Here is a 20,965-nt window from a genome sequence, read left to right as displayed (position 1 = left end):
CCGCCTCCCCTTCCCCACCTGGGGTAACCTGCTGTGGGCCAGAGAGCGTGTGGTACACGCGTTCCTCAGGGACAACTAGTGGTGGCACTCTTTGTCCGCAGGGAACCAAACATCCATGCTCGTGTAGACATGGCCTCTGAGTTCTCTGAAGTGGTCTTGGATCGGTGACTTGATTCTATTAAACATATTTAAAGAACCATTTTTACATTTGAACAAAATCCACCCTGACTCCTTTTTTTAAAAAAAAAGGAATCCTAAGGAAAAAGTGCTCTTAGATTCCAGATTTATCCAGTGTCAAGTTATTTTCTTAATTCCATTTCATGTGACCTACGTCACAGACTTGGACATAAAAGCATAATAACAGTTATTTATAAGCAACATTGTGTCATCATTTGTTTAAAAAGTAGTAATCATAATGTTGATAATCTTTTTTTGAACCCAGCAAGAGGTTTTTAACATAATGAAAAGACAGGAAGAGTCCCAAGGTTGGCATTTCCTAAAAAAATGTGGACTGTTGTGGGAAAGGAGACAGAGTAAGCTTCCTGCTTTTGTGAAGGCAGTTGACTTTCTACAGCAAGATAAAGTTTAGAGCAGAGCTTTTGCAGAGATCTGGGTTTATTATACTTACCGATATCACATGTACAAGTTTTTGCCAAACAAAGGGCCTGCTAAGGAGTCAAAGGGCAGTAAGATATGAAAAGAAGCCTGGAAAAGTAGTGCTTTTTCTTTGGTCACTGATGACTTACTCTGGCACTCGTATAGCTCCTTTGCAGAGTGGTAGCAGAATTTTAGAACCTTGCAGGTCCGAAATCAGAGTTGCAGTCTTGTTAAGTTCTAAGTGTCACTTGATTTATATTCATGCATGTCAGTCCTGGAATGAGTTGGTCACAAATGACCTGCAAGCTGTCCCTCTCCCCCAGAAATCTCAAAATATCTGGCTCTTAGGAAGCTACTCTTGTCACAAGAATTACTTTTGAATGTGCAAATTAAAGCAATGATCAAACTTTCTTCCACTGTCATTTATAAAGGATCACAGCCCAATTCACTATTGCCATTTACCTACCTTGTCTCTTCATTTACACCCATGTGCATTAAGCTGAAAAGGCCACCAAATCAGACTTCTGTATTTTCTTACAATGACAGCTGTATTTAATAACCATTCTGTGCAGGTGCAAAGGACAGTGTGAATCCTACTCCTCACTGATCCCAAGAGTACAAAGTACTTGAATACACATGCATGTGGCATTTGGAAGGAATCAAACAGCTCCTTTACAACTCACATTGAGGTCAATGGACTAAATTTCTCTATAATGTAGCTGCATTAAACTCATTGGAGTTACATTAGGGATGAGTTTGGCCCAATAGCAGTTACGTCTACATGCACAGTAGATGAATTTAGTTCTGGGAATGCTGGACATGGTGAAGACATAAATTACAAGACAGATTATATCAAAGGCCTTTCACACCACTCTGACAGGGAAAGGGGCCTCATGGCAGGTATAAATGGAATTTTTGGAGGGTGTGATGGGCACTCAGCAATTTGGATCGATACCTTAACTCTATCTGCTTTATCCTATATAGTAGCTAGATAGGATTTTTTTGCTCACAATTTAAGGCCTGAATAATACTGTCTTTTCAGGTGAATCAAGGGAACACCAAGGTGCTTGGCTCTGGCCTGGGGTATCTGGAACACATCTGTCAGCTCATCGAGAAAATTGGACAACTACAGGAGCACAACCTCCGGCTCCAAAAACAAGTGTGCAGCTTGCAGAAAGAGCAGAAGATGCACCAGATAAAGGAGGTAAGATGATGAAGTCAGAACCTGAGTGGGAAAAACAATCACAATTTGGCTGAACTGAAGGAAAATACTGTCCCTCTTCTATCACCATAACTCCTAGCACAAATGTGAGAGGTCTAAAACAGGCAAAGCACATGTTTACCTTGGCAAGGGTGTTTTCTGGAAAGGGCAGGCTGCTTGAAGGCTATACACGGAGACCTTCCCATTCCTGCACAACACTTGGCTCAGCCCATCCTTGGGTATTTTTGCTTCTCTACTCTACTCTTCTCACAGTTTCTTAAAATTTCCACCTTCCCCCCTCTACAGCCAGATCTTGGTATTAATTGAAGTTGGCTCCTTTTTTTCTAATTGCCTGGACAGTTATGGCCAGCAGCTTTGATCTTTTCCTAGGTCTAGTTGAAAGTTTTCTAAAAAAACCTCCCCCAACCTCCCAATTTTATCAGACAGAACATTTTGACTGCACATATATATTTTAAAGTTTATTTAACAGGAAACTAAGAGATTTCTTGGAATTTCCATTCTGATTCAGCATGAAAACAAAGTCAAGGAATTTCCCACAAAATGGAAGCTGAGACTCACACATAGTTCTATTAGATGCTTTGGTTAGACAAAGCCGAACTCGGGGACTGACAGCCATTAAGATTGCTTTTGCTACCTGGCATTTTGATGTCTGAGTATAATCCTAAACTGCCCACTTAATAGCAGTTGCAAGACGAAGTAGCTGTAGCCTACTAGCTCATCCTCTAGTCAAGAAAAAATTCAATGTCGCTCATCCATCTAAATCCCTTTTAAGGCCATCCCTCAGAGAATGGATTTGTAACTTGGACACAAAATCTTGTATAGTAGTACAGAACAAAACTATTCATATGACCAAACAGGCTGCAGAGGCCCCTAGGCCTTTCCTTTTGCATCTCTTCCTCATTCAGGGCCAGCCAGTCACTTGCATGCCATTCATTTGCTCCCCCAGGTGAAGGTCTTAGCCTCTTACTTTGCAGGCCTTTATTTTGACCTCTATCCAGTTGGGTCTCTTAAGCAAACAGGATTAGCTGGTCACAATCTTCTGGTCCTTAAAGAGGAAGACCTTTGTGTTATAAGTAATCTCTTATGAAACTTCTAATTGAAATGTATAGAATCCTTCTGAATGTTTTAGTCTCAGTCTCCAAATTGTGGGAAATTGTAGTCTCATGAATCTTAGTATAATTATTGTGTCTTTCCCTTTTCTATTTAGCACTAATATGTGGTAAAACTTGTTGGAAATTTTTCATCCAAATTTTGGATAACATTGGATGAATTTTTTTCTGTGAAAAATGGCTTTTTGACTAAGCTGTGAAACCATTTGACAAAATGGGGAAAAATTTCCATTTTCTTAGAAATGTAGGGTTTAATCAAAAATTAAAAATTCAAATAAAAGTTCTGTCCTAAGCCAAAAGCCTTTCAGTTTTCAGTTGTCACAAGCCAAATTGATTTTGGTGTTCAGATGCCAAACATCTGGGAAAATGTCATCAAAAGGTTTTTTTAAATCTTTTTCAGTTAGATACCTGAAGTGTTTATATACTAATGCAAGAAGAATGGGGAACAAACAGGAATGATTAGAGGTCCTAGTTTGATCATAGAGTTCTGATTTAATTGGGATTACAGAGACATAGTGGGATAGTTTGCATGACTGCAGTAGGGTTATGAGTGGCTATAGCTTATTCAGGAAAGATAGATGGTGGGGAAAAAGGAGGAGGTGTTGCTGTATATTCAAAGGAGATGTATAGGTGTTCTGAGGTACTGTACAAAGTGGAAGGTAGGCCTGCTGACAGCCTCTGGATAAAGATCAGAAAGGACAGTAGCAGAGGGGAAGTTATGGTGGGCATCTGTTACAAGCCATCAAACCAGGACGAGAGGAGGTGAACAAGGCCTTCTTTAAACAATTGGAGGGCTGGGTCTAGATCTGGTTGGATCAGTAGGAGTGTCACAGCTTACCATAGGGGATTTCTATGGGACATGGTGGAAGGGTCAGCTGGAAATCTCAAAAGTAGCAACACAGTTTTCTAGCAAGTTAGTAGGCAGCATGAAAAAACGTGAAAAATATCTTTTTGAAAATGAGGTGATACTTGCAGCTATATACCTGGATGCTAGGTATCAATTGCTGTTGTCTGACATGGATAGAACTAAAGCCAAGTGTCATCTCATGTCAACATGGCAGAGGATGAGAACTGTTGTTCATGGCAATGGCATGAATGTAGAATCATCATTTGACTCTAATCTGCATACGACACACAGAAAATGCTGATGAAGAATCATTCCTTCAGTCAAGAGAGAACTTGAAGCGGCAAGAATCATGATCTTCTGGCACCCAGTCAAACAGGATTGGTCCATTGCTGGACTCATTTGTGGACGAGCCACGATTGAATAAAGATGTAAATATTTTTAAATACTGGGAGACTCAGAAAATATCTAGATGTGAGCTGTACCAATTGGCTCAGGTTGCCTTGTCAATGCCGTCAACTCAAGTAAGGGGACCTTACAGATCATCAGGTCCAGCCCTCCTGCACTTGAGCAGGAAAGACTGTTGGGATCAGATGACCCCAGCAAGATGGGTGTCAAGTTGTCTCTTGAACATCGCCAGGGCAGGTGGCTGTACCACCTCTGGGGGGAGCCTGTTCCAAACCCTCGGCACTCAACTTGTAAAGAAGTTTTTCCTACTGTTGAGCCTGAAGTGGTCTTCAATCAGTTTGTGCCCATTATTTCTTGTCCTCCCCTGGGATGCTTTGGTGAATAGATGCTCCCCCAATCCGTGATGTACGCCCTTGGTATACTAATAGGCTGCCAACAAGTCTCTTCTGAGTCTTCTCTTCTCCAGGCTGAACAACTTCAAGTCTTTCAGCCTCTCCTCATATTCCCTGGTCTCTAGGCCTCTAATCATGCCTTCAGACTCTCTCAAGCTTCTGCACATCCTTCTTGAAGTGCGGTGCCCAGAACTGGATGTAGTACTCCAGTTGCGGTCTGACCTATGCTGAGTAGAGCGAGAGGATGACATCCTTTGCTCTGCTTGAGATGCCTTGGTGGATGCATGCCAGTGTTTGATTAGCTCTGCCAGTTATGGCATTGCATTGGTGGTTCATGTTCATTTGGTTTTCAGCCATGACACCCAGATCTTCTTCAGTTGTGGTGCTGGCAAGCGCAGCACTGCCAAGCCTGTAAGTGTGTTGTGGATTATTTTTTCCAAGGGGGAGCACTTTACATTTCTCTGTGTTAAACAACACTTTTATTAACATTTTTATTAACATATCACTAGCAATGGAATAGAAGGGGTTTGTTGACTCAGCAATTTGTTTTTATCAGTCCTGCAGTGGCTCCTTTGTTCTTTGAACTGTGTGACATCCTCATGAGCTATTCCTTCTCCTGTTCCTGTTGCACTTGAAATAGGTGTCCAACTGCCTTTCAGAAATAAAGTCACTGCTGACTTGTGAATCAGGCTGCAAACCAGCACATCATTTCCACATACCCATATTTCACACTCAAAGGAATGCTACCTCCTACATGGGCCTGAGAATTGCTAACACATTTCCTGAAAGCTTTACCAGTTGTGAGTCACTGTTTGCATCAATTCCTTTCTAATCTGCACCCTTGGGGCCAAAACCTCAGCTGGTTTAAATAGGAATTGCCCCAGTTGAGATGGAAGGAGCTCTGCTGAATTTCACTTGCTGAGGATCTACCCTTACATTTTTACCTCGGATGTGTTTGCAAAGATGCCTTAGCAGAAGTTCCCAGTCTGCAAGTTTCATGCACCCATTCCTGGGGTATTAAGACCACACAAGTAATACCTAATTCTTTTAATTTTAAAAGCACTTTACCAACATTAACTAATTTATCTCAGGTTCCATGGTTTCTCAATATCTGAGTACCTCAGCATCCTTACAGTATTAATACTCACAGCCTTGCTGTGAGGTAAGGGAATACTATTCTCCCCATTTGTGCAAGGCATTTCTCTGGACTCACTTTATAAAAGCACCTACATGACTTAGACACTGAAGTTGACAGTAATGTATTGATTTACTCCAGCTGAGGACCTGTCCCATTGACTTCAATGGGAGTTGGGAGCACTCTGCATCTCATAGGATTGTATCTTAAATGAGCAAGGGATTGGAAAATCTTGGACTGGAGATGCTCCTTTTTATTGTAATGGATCTCAGCAACTCCTTCCTAGAGGGTAATTCAAGTGCATGGAAAGTATTCTGATATTACAAAGTACTGCTTTGCTGAGAGCAGTTGTGGAAAGCTAGAGAGAGAGAGAAAGATCTCTCACAGAAGTATCAAGATCAGAATGCTACCTGCCTTTGACTGTGATCTTATGTGATCTCACCGCCTGAGCAGCCACAGAGCAGATCAGGACTTGGGTGAAAGACCTCCATGTTATGTACCCACCATAACAGGTGCTCTAGGGAATGACATTAGGGCCAGAATTTTCAAAAGAAGCTAAGGAGGCCGGCAGAAAATGCCTTTTGATTTTCAGATAATTCCCTAGGGTCCTGTTTGAAAATCCCAGCCTAAGTAAGCAAGATCATCTCTTCTGATTGGTGAAGCAACACCCTAGGCTTTACAGGATACAATGCTAGTGGGGAAACCACCAGAAAAAAAGTTTAAATGAAGGTACTGACTATTTATTGTGGGTCTCAAAAGTGGCTAACTTGGATGTCTTGGTCAAATTCCAGCACCAGCAAAAATCTACCTAATTCTATGCCCTTCATAGTTTCAATTGGATAATGTACCCTCCAGTCCTAAACTCCTTTGCAGCATTGGTGAGTGCGGTTAAAAAATCATCCATTCCATACTATGGATGGAGGTCTTGTAGGAAGAACTACATATTGCACACTTGACATTAGCAAAGCCTTTAGTGTACTGGGTAAAGAATGGACCAATTACATGGAATCATTTAAGTGCAAAATGTCCTTGCACTGATAAAAAAACAAAACACCTCATACATTTAAAGAAATTAAAATGCCACTGCTTTGGCAAGTGGCTGAATACTACATACTGTGTATTTGCTAAGCAGCATTTAATCTGTCTGTGGCATCCCAACAATACAAACACAATTGTATTGTTTGTATATGTTCTTAAATAAATAATATTATCTTAAATTGCGAGTCACTGTTAAAATGAGATACATTTACTTACACTTCGTGCGTCTTGGCTGAGCAGCTGTACTTTTAGAAATGTGTATGCAGTTCATTTGTGGAAGCAATCTTGAAATATCTTAATTACCAGGCACTTTAGGTATCTATATTTTTTTAGTATGGTACTGATGCATGGATCAAAAAATCATTCATTGATACAAGCACTTCCAATGTCCAGGTCTCTAGAAGAAACCAGTATTTTCAAAGCACCCAAAATCTTCCCCCTTGTTTAGTGATCAGCTGCTAGATTAAACAAATTTTAGAAGAAAGTCACTCTTGGTGTGCTGATGGAAATACTTGAAATCATGAAGGGCCAGATCCTTCACTGTTGTGACTTGGCACTGAAGTCAACAGAGCTGCTCTGATTTATACTAGCTGAGGATCTGGAGTAGTGAAATTTAAGTTTCTTAAGCTAGACACCTGAAAATAGAGCCGTCTGTAAAAGGCACATTAGAATCCACTGGGATTAGTCTTCAGAAATGATCACAAGACAGAAGGAGCCAACACATTTAAAAAAGGTGACTACAAAGCCAAGGCAGGAATGCAGTAAAATGGATAGGAGCCAGCATAGCTAATTTGTATACAAGCTGTTTCAAAATGATTTTAACTTTCCCAAAATCTGGATCTCCCCTCAATTTTCTGAGTCACTAAGAAGACCCCAGGACTCCTGATTGACTCAGTCCACAACATTTGAACCCAAATTTCAGGTGACTTTTTCTTTTTTTTGGATTTGGCTTGACGCATTACAAAGACAAGACTCATTTGCAAAATGCAGCTCTGGATTCAAGTGCTGGATTGGAAAATCTTTGAGTTTGGAACTATTTGGATATGGGGCTTTGGATCTGCCTCATTTCTGGTCAATATGGCTAGGGCCATGTTCTCAACTGGGGCCAGAAATCAAATGCAGCTGCTGATTCTTTGTATGTTAGTGGTGTTCTAGAGCACTGCAGTGCAGGGGAGCTGGACATAGAGGCAGGGAAAGCCAACAAAGCCTCCCAGAAAAAAGTTCTGAAGAAAGCTAATTAAAACTTATTCCTCCACTGATTCCCCTGGCTTGTGTCAACAGGAGGCTGTTTTAACATCAGTTCTGCTTTAACTTTACAGTTTTAAGAAAACCCCAATTTATCTTGGCTGAAAACCCCAGCTACTGATTTTTTAAACATGAATTCATTCCAGAATCATTGGGGCATAAAATCCTAAGCTACAGAGAAATTTAGCTCTAGCTTTCTAGTTGCTAGGCCATTTTGAAAGACTTACATACATTTGTCTGAGTCCTGACAGGTCTTGGGATAAGAACCAGTTTGGAATGCTTGCAATTTGTCCATACAATCTCATTGCTCAGCTACTCAGCCATTACAGTGTAACAACCTGCATATTTTTCTCCTTTTCTGGTGTAGGAGTATTTTCTGCAACACTGTTCCTGTGGAGCTGCCAGCATCTTGCTCAATTCGTACCAGGAGGTGAAGAAACTTTTTACTGGGAGGAGCAGACCACATAGTCTCTTGGTTCAGAATGGAAACCACTCCGATCTTTCAATCATTCCAGAAATAGCAGTCCACAGCGAAAAGCTGAGCAACTACAGAGGTGGGTTTCAGTTCTGATGTTGACAGATTTCAGTAGTGATGGCTCTAGCTGAAAATGAGTTCTCTGATTTTCTATTGCCATACACCTTTGGTGATCATTAGTGCTTATGCAAAATGAATTTAAAATGCTTCTCTGTGAGATCTGGTTGGTGGGGAGGGGGGTTATACCCACTTTGTCTTCATTTTACACAGGTAAAATGCAAAGGCAATGGAGATCACTTAAAAGTGGAACAATCTGAAATCTATGGGGGTCTGAAGTCCCTGAGTCTCTGGCCTCACCTTTAGCAGGAAAAAGAAGTATATTTACCATCTATAAATGTAACAGATACATGTTAAAATCCTTGTATAAACAAGGAAAGATGTGTTTTTAAGCCATATTAGCTCATCCAGGTATATTCTATGGGGTTGCTAGTGGTTCATCTTAGCTAGATAACATATGTTAAAAGTACACAAAGCTTTTTACATGGGTTAGTTAATGTGTTTAAACATAGCTCTATTCCTAGTGTAGACATAGCTGGAGGGACTGCATCGCTGGTGGGAATTTGCCATTGCCCAGTGAGTATATTAGTTCCTTATCAATGCTTTAAGATCCCCAAACAAGATGTGATTTGAGCTAAGCATCCTACCATCTCAAACAGGCATAGAACATGTACCTTGGGTGCAACGTATTCTATAAGCAAGATGGAGATAAACCTCAGCTGCAAATTTTCTATTCCAATGCAGATTTTCCCAGAAGTTTGGAGGGTTGAGTCTAGATCTGTCATAAAGGATACAACCAGCTGGGAAGTTTGGATACAAACTAGCCCACATGTTGAAAGAGCATGGTTAGATTTAGCCCTGTCTCCTAGACACAGGGACATATACAGCAAAAACAAGCTTTCTCAGGTATAGTCAGACAGAATGTAAATGGTGTTGACTGTCAAGGGGTTCTCTTGAGGCCCATCTCTAAGGTTAAGTTTATGGAATGCTTCAGTAGCTTTTCCCCTTCACTTCCCAACTTGTGGTTTCAGACTATGACCAAGAGTGCCAAAAATGCTATTGAGAAGCTCATTAGAAAGCTTGTCAGTCATACATCTCATTGGAAAGAGGTATCATGTCCAGGGCCATACCTGGGGGAGGAGGGCGAATCAGGGATTTAGAGGGCCCCGCGGAGCTGGGCAGAGCAGCTGTGGCCCCTCCTGCAGGGCACGCCTAATGCTGGTGACTCCGTGTCGCCACTGCTGTCACCGGCTTCGCATCTGGCTGCCACCAGCTTCTTCGTGTCCAGGCCCCGCACAAGCTGATTTACACTGGGCCCCACACCCTGCTAGGGTCATCTCTGATCATGTCCATACACAAACTGGGTGTTGCAGGCATAACTGTTGGTGTCTGTAGTGTATGACACACCTTGAATGAAATCCTGACCCTACTGTGGCCAATAGGAATTTTGTCATTGATTTCAAAGGGACCACGATTTTGCTCCTTGTATCATGTGAATACAAGTCCCCTATGAGGGATGGAGAGGGGCCAGTGCTATGGAGATCTACTTGACTTTAACACAACACCTCTTTCTATTGGAGACTGCAGCCTCAGCTATTTGTGGTAAGACCAGGGCTCAGGTACTCCAAGAGAGAAAGAACATCAGCCGGAGTTCTCATATGGGTTGGCAGGTCACCACCTGTAAACAGCACTGCCCAGAGGAGTCCATACCCAGCCACTTTGTGAACTGTGACTAAGTCTGTGCATTCAATTGCAGGAAGTGACAGACACCTGGAATCTGGAAACAGTCAGCTGGTGACTGGGCTCAGGAAATCATCAAGTAAACGGAGTAGAGAGGAGAATGAGTTCAGAGATTCTTATAATGTAACTGATGTACAAGCATTAAAGGACCAAGCTATGAAAAAGGTGAGAGATAAACTCAGAGGCAGAAACAATGAGCAGGCCCTAATGACAGGGCTGAGATAAAAGATCACAGTGCTGTGCAGCAAAATGGCATGAGATCAGCCTGGGGATTCAGACATGGTTCAAGCTTAGGGGCTGATCTTGAAAGCTGCTGACAACTGGAAGGATGTTGGTGGGGTTCAGTGAGAGTTCTGGGTGATTAGCACTTCTCATGATCAAAGCCTAAATGAACACATTAGGTGTGTCTCCAAAGAAACATGCAAGTGGGATTGTAGCATGTGCTGGCATTTGTGCACTAGCTTGATTTAGCCAGACAGGTAACAATTGCAGTGAAGACACAGCAGCACAGGCTTTATCATGTGCTAGCAACTAGAGGGCCTACCCAGGGGCCTGAAGGGGGTTTGCTGCGTGGACATGGAGTTTGATGCAGTTGAGGCTGACCTGGAGCATGTTGGCATAACCAGCCTGCACCCCAGTGCATATGGGAGGGAAACTAACTTACCTCAGCCTGACAGAGTTTAGGTGAACACTCTTCCTCTCTTATTCTTCTCCATTGTTTGCAACTGCCTCTGTGCTTTCTGGTTCTGGGGGAAGATCAGGAAGACTACAGTCTGTAATCACAGTATTTACATCTTGACAGGAAAGAGGAAGAAGTAGAATCTTGTGAGAAAGACTATTCTCATGGACTTCCCACACCAGTGTTGCAGGCTCCAGAGATTCAGATTATTTGGATGAGCTTCAGGGATCCAGCCAAAGTTTAGGCACATGCTTAACTTTAAGCACAGCAATATAGCTAGGGGATATAACCATATTTGTATTATGGCAGTGGCCATGGACCTTAACCAAGATCAAGGTGTCATTATGATAATACTGTGCTGTTCACATTACAGATGAGACATAAGAAGGATAGGGAAAAGAAAGGGTCATTATCCTCAGGTTATAGAAGGGGACTGAGCTATAAAGAGATTAAGGGACTTGAGCAAGGTAAAGCAAGGAGCCTGTGGGAGAATCTACATGAGATGCTTACTGCAGAGCTGCCTAATGAGCTCTTCATTAAAGTGTCACCATTTACACACATGCAGCTATTAGGCCAGAGTAAACTAATTAACTGCACCATAGGTTAGTACTACCTGACACAAGTACTATGGTGGAGTTATTTACCTTGCCACAATGCATTTGTAGATGGTGATTGGGGCTGGCTGGGGCACAAGGGTGCTACACTGTAGGGCTGCCTGCTGGCTAGCCCAGAACTGTAGCACCCTCATGTCTCAGCCACCCCTCTGTAGTATGTTGAGCTGGGGTGGAATGGCTCCAGGCTGGCAGGCTGACCCTCTAGGCCTCCGGCCATCTGAGGCTGCACTGCCCTGGCTCAATGTGCTGCACTCTGGACGAACATGTAAATATGGACCTGGGAGCAATAAACTCTGGTGTAAACTGCATCAGTGTTTATTCAGGCACATTCATTGCACATGTAGATGTGCCCAGTGAGAGTTAGGAAGCAAATCCAATCTAGTGTCTAACCACATGATCATCCCATCCATGTTAACTAGGAACCCACTTTACCTTTATAGGGTTCTGATGTCAGCAAGGCCATCTCAGTAAGTATGGATTTTGTTAGATCTAGTTCCCACTGACATGATATCTCTATTATTATTATGGAAACACCTCATAGTCCCAGTGATGATCTTAGATTCCAGAATGCCAGACTCTATACAATCACAGAACAAAAATATGGTACCAGCTCCAAATAACTACAGTCTAAGTAACAGAGCTAGTGGTACCCTAGTCTTCTTTATACATTGTAGCCCTTCTTGGTGTTCTTCATTGAAGGTGGATCAATTGCCCTCCCATATTAACTACAGGCAGCAGCATGATCCCAAGCATCCTAAGCCAAGCCTTATATTGGGGCTTTCTGTTAAAGTGGGCATAGCTTTTCCTAAACCACATCAGTATCTTACATGGGTGGCTGGGGTGGGGGGAGGAGGATCAAACTGCATAAGGAAGTCAGGCCCTTCCACAAAATACACTAATAATAATAACAACAACAACAATATAAAGATTTGATATTTTAGCCTGGACATGGTGTTAGGTAAGGACAATTTACTCCCTACCATTAAAACCAATATTTCAGTCTTCATCTGATTTTATGATACATGAGGGCCTTGGGATGAAAACTCACTAGAGTCTAAAAATTACGTCTCCCAGCCATCATAAGCTTGTGCAGCATAGGTGTTTGCTGTTGAACAGCTGCCAGCTTCTATTCCAGAGGTGGTTGCAGTTCAGTGGGAGGTAAGGGTGATTTCTTCACTCTGTTAACACAGTAAGGAACTTTAGGAGCTTTCTGAATGAAGTTCATTATGGTAATGCAAATGGCTTGGAAAAAACCTCAGCTAAATATACATCATTACCTTAACATGGGAAAATTATTTTTAATTCTTTTCCAGTGGTCTCCTACCAAACATTCACTCCAGGATTTCCAAAACAATGCAGCATTTAACATGAAGACTTTTGAATCACATCCCTTTTGAACTTCTTAGGATGAGTTGAGTCCCAGGTGGAACATTAGAAGGCATTAATGAGTTTCTCTGAGTTGTGGAAAATAAGAATGGACTGTGATTAATGTTTCAAATGGTGATATCCACTGGGTGGGATTTTTGCTGATGTTACAGGAAAAAAATCTTGTGTTTCTCAGTGACCGCTCCTTGACTTTGGTGTCAACTAAAAAGCAGTTTTGTGGAAATGAGAGTTACAACAACATAACTGAAACTTAGCAAGGAAAGCTAGGCTGTTATTTTTAGGGGGAATTTTTTTGTAAGCAACACCTTGGGTAGATGTAAGGATGTAGGAAATCAGATCAGCCTGTTCCTTAATACAGTAAAACAATTAGGTTAAATGTGCCTTTAGGTAGCTACCAGCAGCATTCACCAAATTGCTGTCAGTCTCTTAAACTTTAACTCAGAAAGACCTCTCATAAGCACAGCAATGTTACATCCCTCTCTCTCCCTCTTTCTCTCTGTGTTAGGCTCAAGTTCTTAATAAACACAATCAGATCTGGCATTGGATTTGTAGGGGAGTTCTGGACAGATGCTAAGAAATAGGTCCCTTCCTGCCATCACCCATACACTGAATGACTTGCATTGCTCCTCAGTAGATATGACCTGACTTAGGCTAGTGGTGTCTCCTCTGGCCTGGAGCTCTGGGCAATGCCCTGGCTGCTCACCCCTGTAACTGGCTCTGATCACAAGTGCAGGGTTAATACCAGGGGACTAATTTCCTATCCTCAGAATCTATGAAGTAATTTCCACCAGCAGCTGTTAGAATTCTATTGTCTTGACCTGAAACTAGACTGAGCTAAAACCAAAACTAACCAAACAAATAGAATCTGGGCTGAAGAAGGGACCAGAAAATAACAGTCTTGTAGTGGTATCTAGGGTGGTGATGAGATTTTGGATAGCTTGCTCTTTTAAGCAAAAGTCACCTCCATATCACAGGACAGGGGCATTCCCTCAGCATCATCCCAGATTTCCTTGCCACATAAATCATGGTTTTGCTTTCATGATGTAGGGTGAAGGCCATGCTTGGGGCAGAGTGAGGGATCTCATGAAGAAGACGAGGCTGCGGAACCAGAGCAAATTGGGGCTGTCTTCAGCTTCTCTGAAAAGGTCCTGCCCACAGCTCTACAGGTATGGCACCACATGCAAGTGGGATGTTTACAGGAGTGTTTGGAAGAGGTAGTAAAGAAGCGTAAACATTTGTCTGAGACTACTGATGGAGGGGAGAGTACTTGTCTTAGCCAAGACCACTCATCCTCATTGTTTGCTGCTGCTCTGGTGCACACACAAGCTATTAATGTCTGTTGTCCTGGTGATTTAAGATGCCACTAGATCTGTAGAAGTTATTAGCCCCACTGAGTGAACAGCACTAGCTAATACTAAAGTTCAGTACAAAAATACCTTCTTTCTCTTCACAAAATTTAAGACTCTTGGGCAGTTCACCTCAAAGCAACAGACAGTGACTGGCCATGACCAGTTCGGATTCCCTCCATACCCCGTTTTTTGTTTTAAGACTCTCCTTAGCTTTACCATCAATCTATACACTGACATCTATACATCTCTATGTTCCTCTGTACATCTCCCATTGGGGGGAATAATGATTACCTATTTACTTAACATCTTCCTGAGTATACTCAGTATATACTCATATCTTGAGTATATGTGTGTTTCCAAGACTGTCCATTTCCAGTCACCCCCTGTACAGATATTCTCTCTTATCTTGTAAAGGCCTCCCAGCTGTTTTAGAGATCTCTGGTGCTTTGTATTTATAACTAGGTAATGCTTACATACTCACTACAGCAGGAGCATGACATGAAACTGTGCAACCATGCTATGTTTGTTCAGCTGGGGTTTTACTACCATTGAAGGCAATAGCTATACTAAGCGTAGGCTTTTTTCAATTTTTAGTCAGGGAACAGTGCCTTAATAATTCAGGAATGTCCCATGATTCCCATAGGTAGTGTTACAATTTTACAAAATACGTGTTCAAATTAGGTTCTGTGTAGTTACAGCTGGAAAACTGTCGGTCAGCTATTAGGGTGATTTTCCCAGCTGGGGGAGGGAGGAACACAAACTTGATTTAAGACCAAATACATGTAACAGGCCAGCTTCCTGCTATTGTTTGGGAAAGTGAAAGAAATACAAAACAAAGAGAGATCAAACAGTTCATTTAAAATAGATGGTGGCATAAGCAATCCAATTGGGAAGAAAATACAAGCTATTTAGAAACTTTGCTTTAAACCTGGCCTAAACTCAGACTTTACCTGGGATTCAGAAAAGCTCTCTGTCAATCTATTTAGGGCTGTAAGCTCCTTCTGAGCCTTTCCCCTACTCTCTACAGGATGTAAGGGCTGGAGAAATGAGTACTATGGGTCTGTGCTTCAAATGGGTAAAATGGTATAGTACTGCTGAAGGGAGTGGGCCCAAATGAGAGCCGCACTCATTGTAGAATTGCTTTTGTTCCTAATGGCTCTAGCTGGAACCCAGTGGAAGTGCAGGAAGTGGCACCAGAAATCTCAGAGTTGAAGTTTGCACACATAAACCTCCGCTACCTCTCTCCCCCAACTTCCGGCCCTCACCTTTATTTCTTATCTTTCCCTCTTTAGCTTGCTTCCATGCTTTGTTTCTTCTTTCTTTCTGCCACGATTAAATTCCCCATCAGACAGAAGGTGGAGCAAATGTGTGTTTACACAGAGAGTTTCAATAGCACCTAAAAGAGCAAAGGCACACTGCAGTTGATCCATTGGCCCCTGTGAAACCTCAGGCCTTAAGGGTCCTTGCAAGGGGTCCTTAGGGGTCCTGTGCAGGTGCTGCTGCATGAAGTGCTGTGTCCTCCCCGTGGTAGGAGAGGAGTTGACATGGGGAAGACAAAAGATTAGTAACCTGGATTCAAAAGTAAAGGAGGAGCTTCGCCTGTTGTTGGCTGTATGGGGCCATGACCACACCAGCATTTAGGACCACAAGCCTTGTTATATTTGTAAAGTGTAGGTGCCTGCATCTCTGATGAAATTCTGGGCTTCAGCCCCAATCTGATCTCCAGTATCAGACCATTAGCTACAGTAGGACAGTGATTATATGAACCTAATCTTCCTTGGTACCTCGAGTACTACTCCTGTGGTATTGAACTGAAATAAGCTCAGGTGGAGCCTATTTCCATCTATCAATGCATAGATGCAAAATTTGTTTTTTCCTGGTGGGTGCTTGCAGATGTGAAAAAACAACAAAACTGGCACTTTATGTTAAACTTAGTGAATTTCCATGCCAAGCCCAGTGCAAGCCCAGAAGAGGCAGTATGTTACTTCAACCCGGCTCTGCAGCACCTGTAAAGATCAGGCGCTTTAGTGGGGCTTTTAGGTGCTTTTATCTAATAGCTGTTGGTATCAGCTTTAGCTAAAAGTGCCAAAAAGCCCCACTGAAGTGCCTGATCTTTACAGACACTCCAGAGCCAGGTTGAAGTAATGCGCTGCTTCTTCCAGTGAAGCGCTTTTTTATTTATTTTTTTTTTTAACGTCTCCAAACAGCCTGTGCCAAAACAGCCGTGGTGTGGCTCATGGGTGCTGAGCACCTGTTAATTTTTTTTGGTGGGTGCTTGAGCCCTGGAGTACCCACAGAGTCAACATTTATTTATTAACATATAAACCTGAGAGAAGTCAAGATGCATTACTGTTTGCTTTTTTTTTTACTCAGTCCCATTTGAGTAATTCAGGCAATTAGAAAAAAGTCTCTTTTGTTTTTTCTTTTTATAACTAGGTCAAAAGCAAATCCCTTTCCATACTCCCATGTGCGTTACAATGAATGATGTGCTCAAGGGTGTTTTTTTTAACATCCACAAAAGTATTCATATATTAGATAAAGAACCTGAGGCTGAACACAGTGAGAAATGGGCTCCTGCCAAGTTAAACAACAGCCACAGGCAATAGTGATTTGCTTTGCACTGTTTTAAACAGGACAATATTTTTTATTTGCAATTTTCATACTGACTCTTCCTTCATACAGAACAGTGTTCACCCCTATGCAGAGGACCTGCAGAAGTGCACAGACCTGGATACGGCCCTCAAAGGGGATACATTTCACCCCCAAAAGTATCATTTAGTGGCCCCTGGACAAAGAACTTATTCCAGCCTAGTTGTCTATTGAAGCTAGGGACAGATATTACACATCAACTGGTTTAAGTGATCAGAAACTGGTTTAAACCTGTAACGGAACATACGTTCAGTGCACATAAACCACTCTTAAAATGGCCCAAACTGGTTTGAGATAAATCTGGTTGAATGTAGTATCACACTTAACCAATTGAGGTCAAGCCAGTTTATGGAACTTCTGTCCCAGATTGCTTCCTGGTTTAAGTTAAATCAGAGTCTTCCAGCATCCCATCATGTTCTGCAGGCCTGGGCTGGGCTGGGCTGGGCTGCCTGTTCCACCCAAGCAGGGTTAGCCCCTCCCCCTCCTCCCTAGCCAGAGCACTGTCGCTGCTCTGGCTGGCTGAGAAAGAGATGGGGGTGGGAAACCCTGTTCTGGAGTGTTGCCAGGTCTGCCTGGCAAGGGGACAGCAGCCTGTGCCAGGTGTTCCCAGCCCCCCACCCCCCTTTCTGCTCCAGTGGCAAAAGCAGGCCAGACCCCGGTAGCCTGAAGGGAAGCGGGAGTTTAATTCCCCCCATTGCAGGGGGTCAGGTGGTAGTGTGGGCATGGGGGGGAGGGGGGATGTGACCTGGCTGCAGGGGGTGCGGGCAGCCAGGGCTAGTTATGGAGCCTGACTAACCGCTGCCTCCCACTGCAGCAATGCAGTCTAGGTTGGGGCAGCCGCAGTGGGTGGGGGTCAGCACCTGCTGCCTCCCACCTCCAGCCCTATGTGGGGGCCATGGTTTGCAGGTAGGCCGTAGCTGCAGTGTGGCTCCCTGCCCCTGGCGGTTGAGGGAGCACAGCTGTGCTGGCGGCAGTGGGAGCGCGGCAGTGGCAGGAGCACAGCAGTAGCAAGCAGGGAGCTCCTGCAGCCAGCGGTGGCACTGGCGGCAGCAGTGGGGGTGTGTGTGTGTGAACGTTGACCAGCATTTGGCAACCACCTGCAGGCACCGCTGGCATTGTTGGCAGTGGCCAGTGGGGATTGCTGACCGCCTGCTGGCTGCTGCTGACAGTGTCAGCGGTGCCTTTTTGCAGGGGGTGCACCACCACGCTCAGGGGGTGCACGTGCACCCATGTGCACCCCCTACACGTTGCCCCTGCCCCCACCCTGTCCCAGCAGTGGTGGAGCAAACTATCACAGTAGGTAGAGGTGAAGCACTGTCACTCACTGCCTGCTTGTGGTGGCACTGGGCACTCAGGGTAGGCTGCTGTGGGGCAGAGGCATGGGCAGTGGTGGGGGGAGGCAATGGACCTCCACAGTCTCGTCCAGCCCAGCCCAGCCCCATGGCCCAGGACTGCAGCCCAGTCTGGCCCGACCCTACGGCTCAGGGGCATAGGCAGTGACTGACCCACAGTAGCTTACTCCTCCCTCTCCAGGTGGTGGTGGTGGAGCAAACCATCACAGTAGACAGAGGCGAGGTACCTGTCAGCTGCTGCCTGCTCATGGCAGCACCTGGGTGTTTGGGGTGGACTGTAGTGGACCAGTTGCTGCCTATGCCTCGGCTGCAGGCTCGGCTGGATTGGACCGGGCTGCACTCCTGGGCTGCAGGGCCAGGTCAGACCGGATTATGGCAGTTCATTGCCTCCCCCCACCACTGCTCATGCACCTGGCCTGCAGCAGCCCACCCCGAACAGGCGGCAGGTGACAGGTGCTTCACCTCTGCCTGCCATGTTAATTTGCTCTGCCACCACTGGGAGGCAATGGTGGTGGGAAGCTGCACTGCAGCTACAGCCCAGCTGCAAACTGTGGCCCCCACGTGGGGCTGGAGATGGGAGACGGCAGGTGCTGACCCTTGGTCCCTGTAGCCGCCCCAGCCTGGACTGCACTGCCGCAGCCAGAGGCAGCGATAAGTCAGGCTCCGTAACTAGCTGTGGCTCCCCACCCCCACAGCCAGGTCCCACACCCCCTCCCCGTGGCTGGCTGGTCACTCCTTGAAGGGACTCGGCCCAGGGCACCGCGTTTGTGCCCATGCCACTGCTGACTGCAATGGGGGGATTAAACCCTCCCCCCCTTCTCCTTCAGGCTACTGGAGTCTGGCTGCCATGGTCCTGGATACACAAGCACCGCCACCTCTGCAATGGAAGTATTAAATCCATGCTTCCTCTCAGGCTACTGGGGTCTGGCCATGCACCCACTCTTGCTGCCAGCCAGCAAGTGAGTGGGGGTGGGGGGGTGGGGACCCCTGACAGAGGCAGCTTCCCCACTCCACGCAGACTCTGGCTGGGGTCCCTGCAGGCCTGGCCATGTCCTTTCCCTTAGCTTAGTTCCCCTCCAGCTGAGGGCTTGCTCTAGTGCCCTGCAGCTTCTGGCTTGAGCCACTGCAGGCATTGACCTGCATCCAGAGTCAAAAGTGAATGTCTGTTCACTTGCAAATTGGTTCATATTCTACACAGGGTAGATTCACTTGAAAAGATTAAATCAATTCAGGCTCCAGCTTTTTGAATGTCTGTCCCTAGTTTGAGAGAAGAGGTTTTTCCCAACCTGTTTCCCTTGAGCTGATCTTACTGTTTTAAAGATTTTCTTAAGCAACGAATGAACTTCAGAACATCAAGAATTGGCTCTAGGCAACAGATAAGCATTCTGGTGGGATTTCAGATCTTATGGTGAGAGCTGAGTCCTGGATGCAAGAGTCAGACTGGAAATGCTTTGGGAATCTGCCTCTGTATTTTTGCTACCCTTCCATTGGCCTGGTATCAGAGCATGACGTTTTGAGAGTGGTCTGTGACTTCATCCAAGTTCTCCCCTCATTCATAGATTCATAGATTGTTAGGGGCTGGAAGGGACCTTATAGATCATTGGGTCCAGTCCCCCTGCACTTGACAGGAAAAGACAACTGGGGTCAAGTGGCCCCAGTGAGGTGACTGTCAAGTCTCCTTTTGAAGATTTCCAGGGTAGGTGATTGTACCACCACTGGAGGGAGTTTATTCCACAGTCTGGACACCCTGACTGTGAAGGAGGTTTTCCTGGAATTAAGCCTGAAGCGGCCTTCCAGAAGTTTGTATCCATTACTCCTGGTCTTCCCCGGGGGTGCCCTGGTTAACAGCTGTTCACCAAGTGCTTGATGTACTCCCCTGATGTAGCGGTAAGCTGCTACCAAGTCCCCTCAGCCTTCTCTTCTATAGGCTGAAGAGGCCCAAGTCCCTCAGCCTCTCCTCATATGACTTGTTTTGCAAGTCCCTGATCTTCTCTGGACCCTTTCCAATTTTTTGTGCAGTAGCTTGTTGCTACAGTGCAGTAGGGTCAGAAATGACCCATGTGGTGCCAAGTAATGCCAGTTACTATGTAATCATTTAGTACTTGCTGTACTTGCTAAAGCAAGTACTAAATAACTGCACAGTAACAACTGTGCAGTCGGGCGAATATTTAGATGTGCCTGCTATTCGTAATGCTTCTTGCTGCTGGAGGAGCTAGATATACCATAAAGACAGTTTTACTTATGACTGATCTCCCACTACGTGTTTCTAGTTTTGGCTATATCCCACAAGCAGTCATATATATGAAAAGCAGTGGACCCACCCAGACAGTTCCCAGAAAGATCTGAGCTTTTCTGAAGGACCCCTATAAACAAAATATGTTCTTGGTTCCCCCCTTGCTAATTCTTTCTAGCGATGAATATGAGCTGTGAAATTCTGAGGGATCAGGAACCCCATGGTCTTTTACAACCTCATCACTTAGGATTTCTCCATATATGTATACATAGAGATGTACTGCTAATGTAGCTCAGTAGGACTAGGCTGAGTTGGGGTTGTTAAAACCTCTTTGTTTGCTAGGGTAATTCCTCACTCTTTGGTAACAACCAAGAAAAATGGCTACATTGTGGACAACGAGCTGGGGTGGTCTATGCGGTTCCATACAAATTGACCTCCCAG

The 20,965-nt window shown here is 44.5% G+C and overlaps 1 protein-coding gene across 3 annotated transcripts in view; it reads left to right on the top strand.

The window, feature by feature from the left end:
* The window catches only part of LOC102558739 (uncharacterized), a 60,621-nt gene that overhangs the window by 34,641 nt on the left and 5,015 nt on the right, over positions 1 to 20,965 (top strand). For all 3 annotated transcript variants that reach the window (XM_059729704.1, XM_006275583.4, XM_014601471.3), the window contains exons 3-6: positions 1,640 to 1,801; positions 8,358 to 8,544; positions 10,279 to 10,427; positions 13,989 to 14,107. In XM_059729704.1, coding sequence (XP_059585687.1) covers positions 1,640 to 1,801; positions 8,358 to 8,544; positions 10,279 to 10,427; positions 13,989 to 14,107 — 617 coding nt within the window. The remainder of the gene's footprint in view (positions 1 to 1,639; positions 1,802 to 8,357; positions 8,545 to 10,278; positions 10,428 to 13,988; positions 14,108 to 20,965) is intronic.

Source organism: Alligator mississippiensis, chromosome 6, assembly GCF_030867095.1.
Source record: "Alligator mississippiensis isolate rAllMis1 chromosome 6, rAllMis1, whole genome shotgun sequence".
Classification (NCBI taxonomy): Eukaryota; Metazoa; Chordata; order Crocodylia; family Alligatoridae; genus Alligator; species Alligator mississippiensis.
Note: the sequence above shows the minus strand (reverse complement) of the source record. Positions and strands in the feature narration are given on the sequence as shown.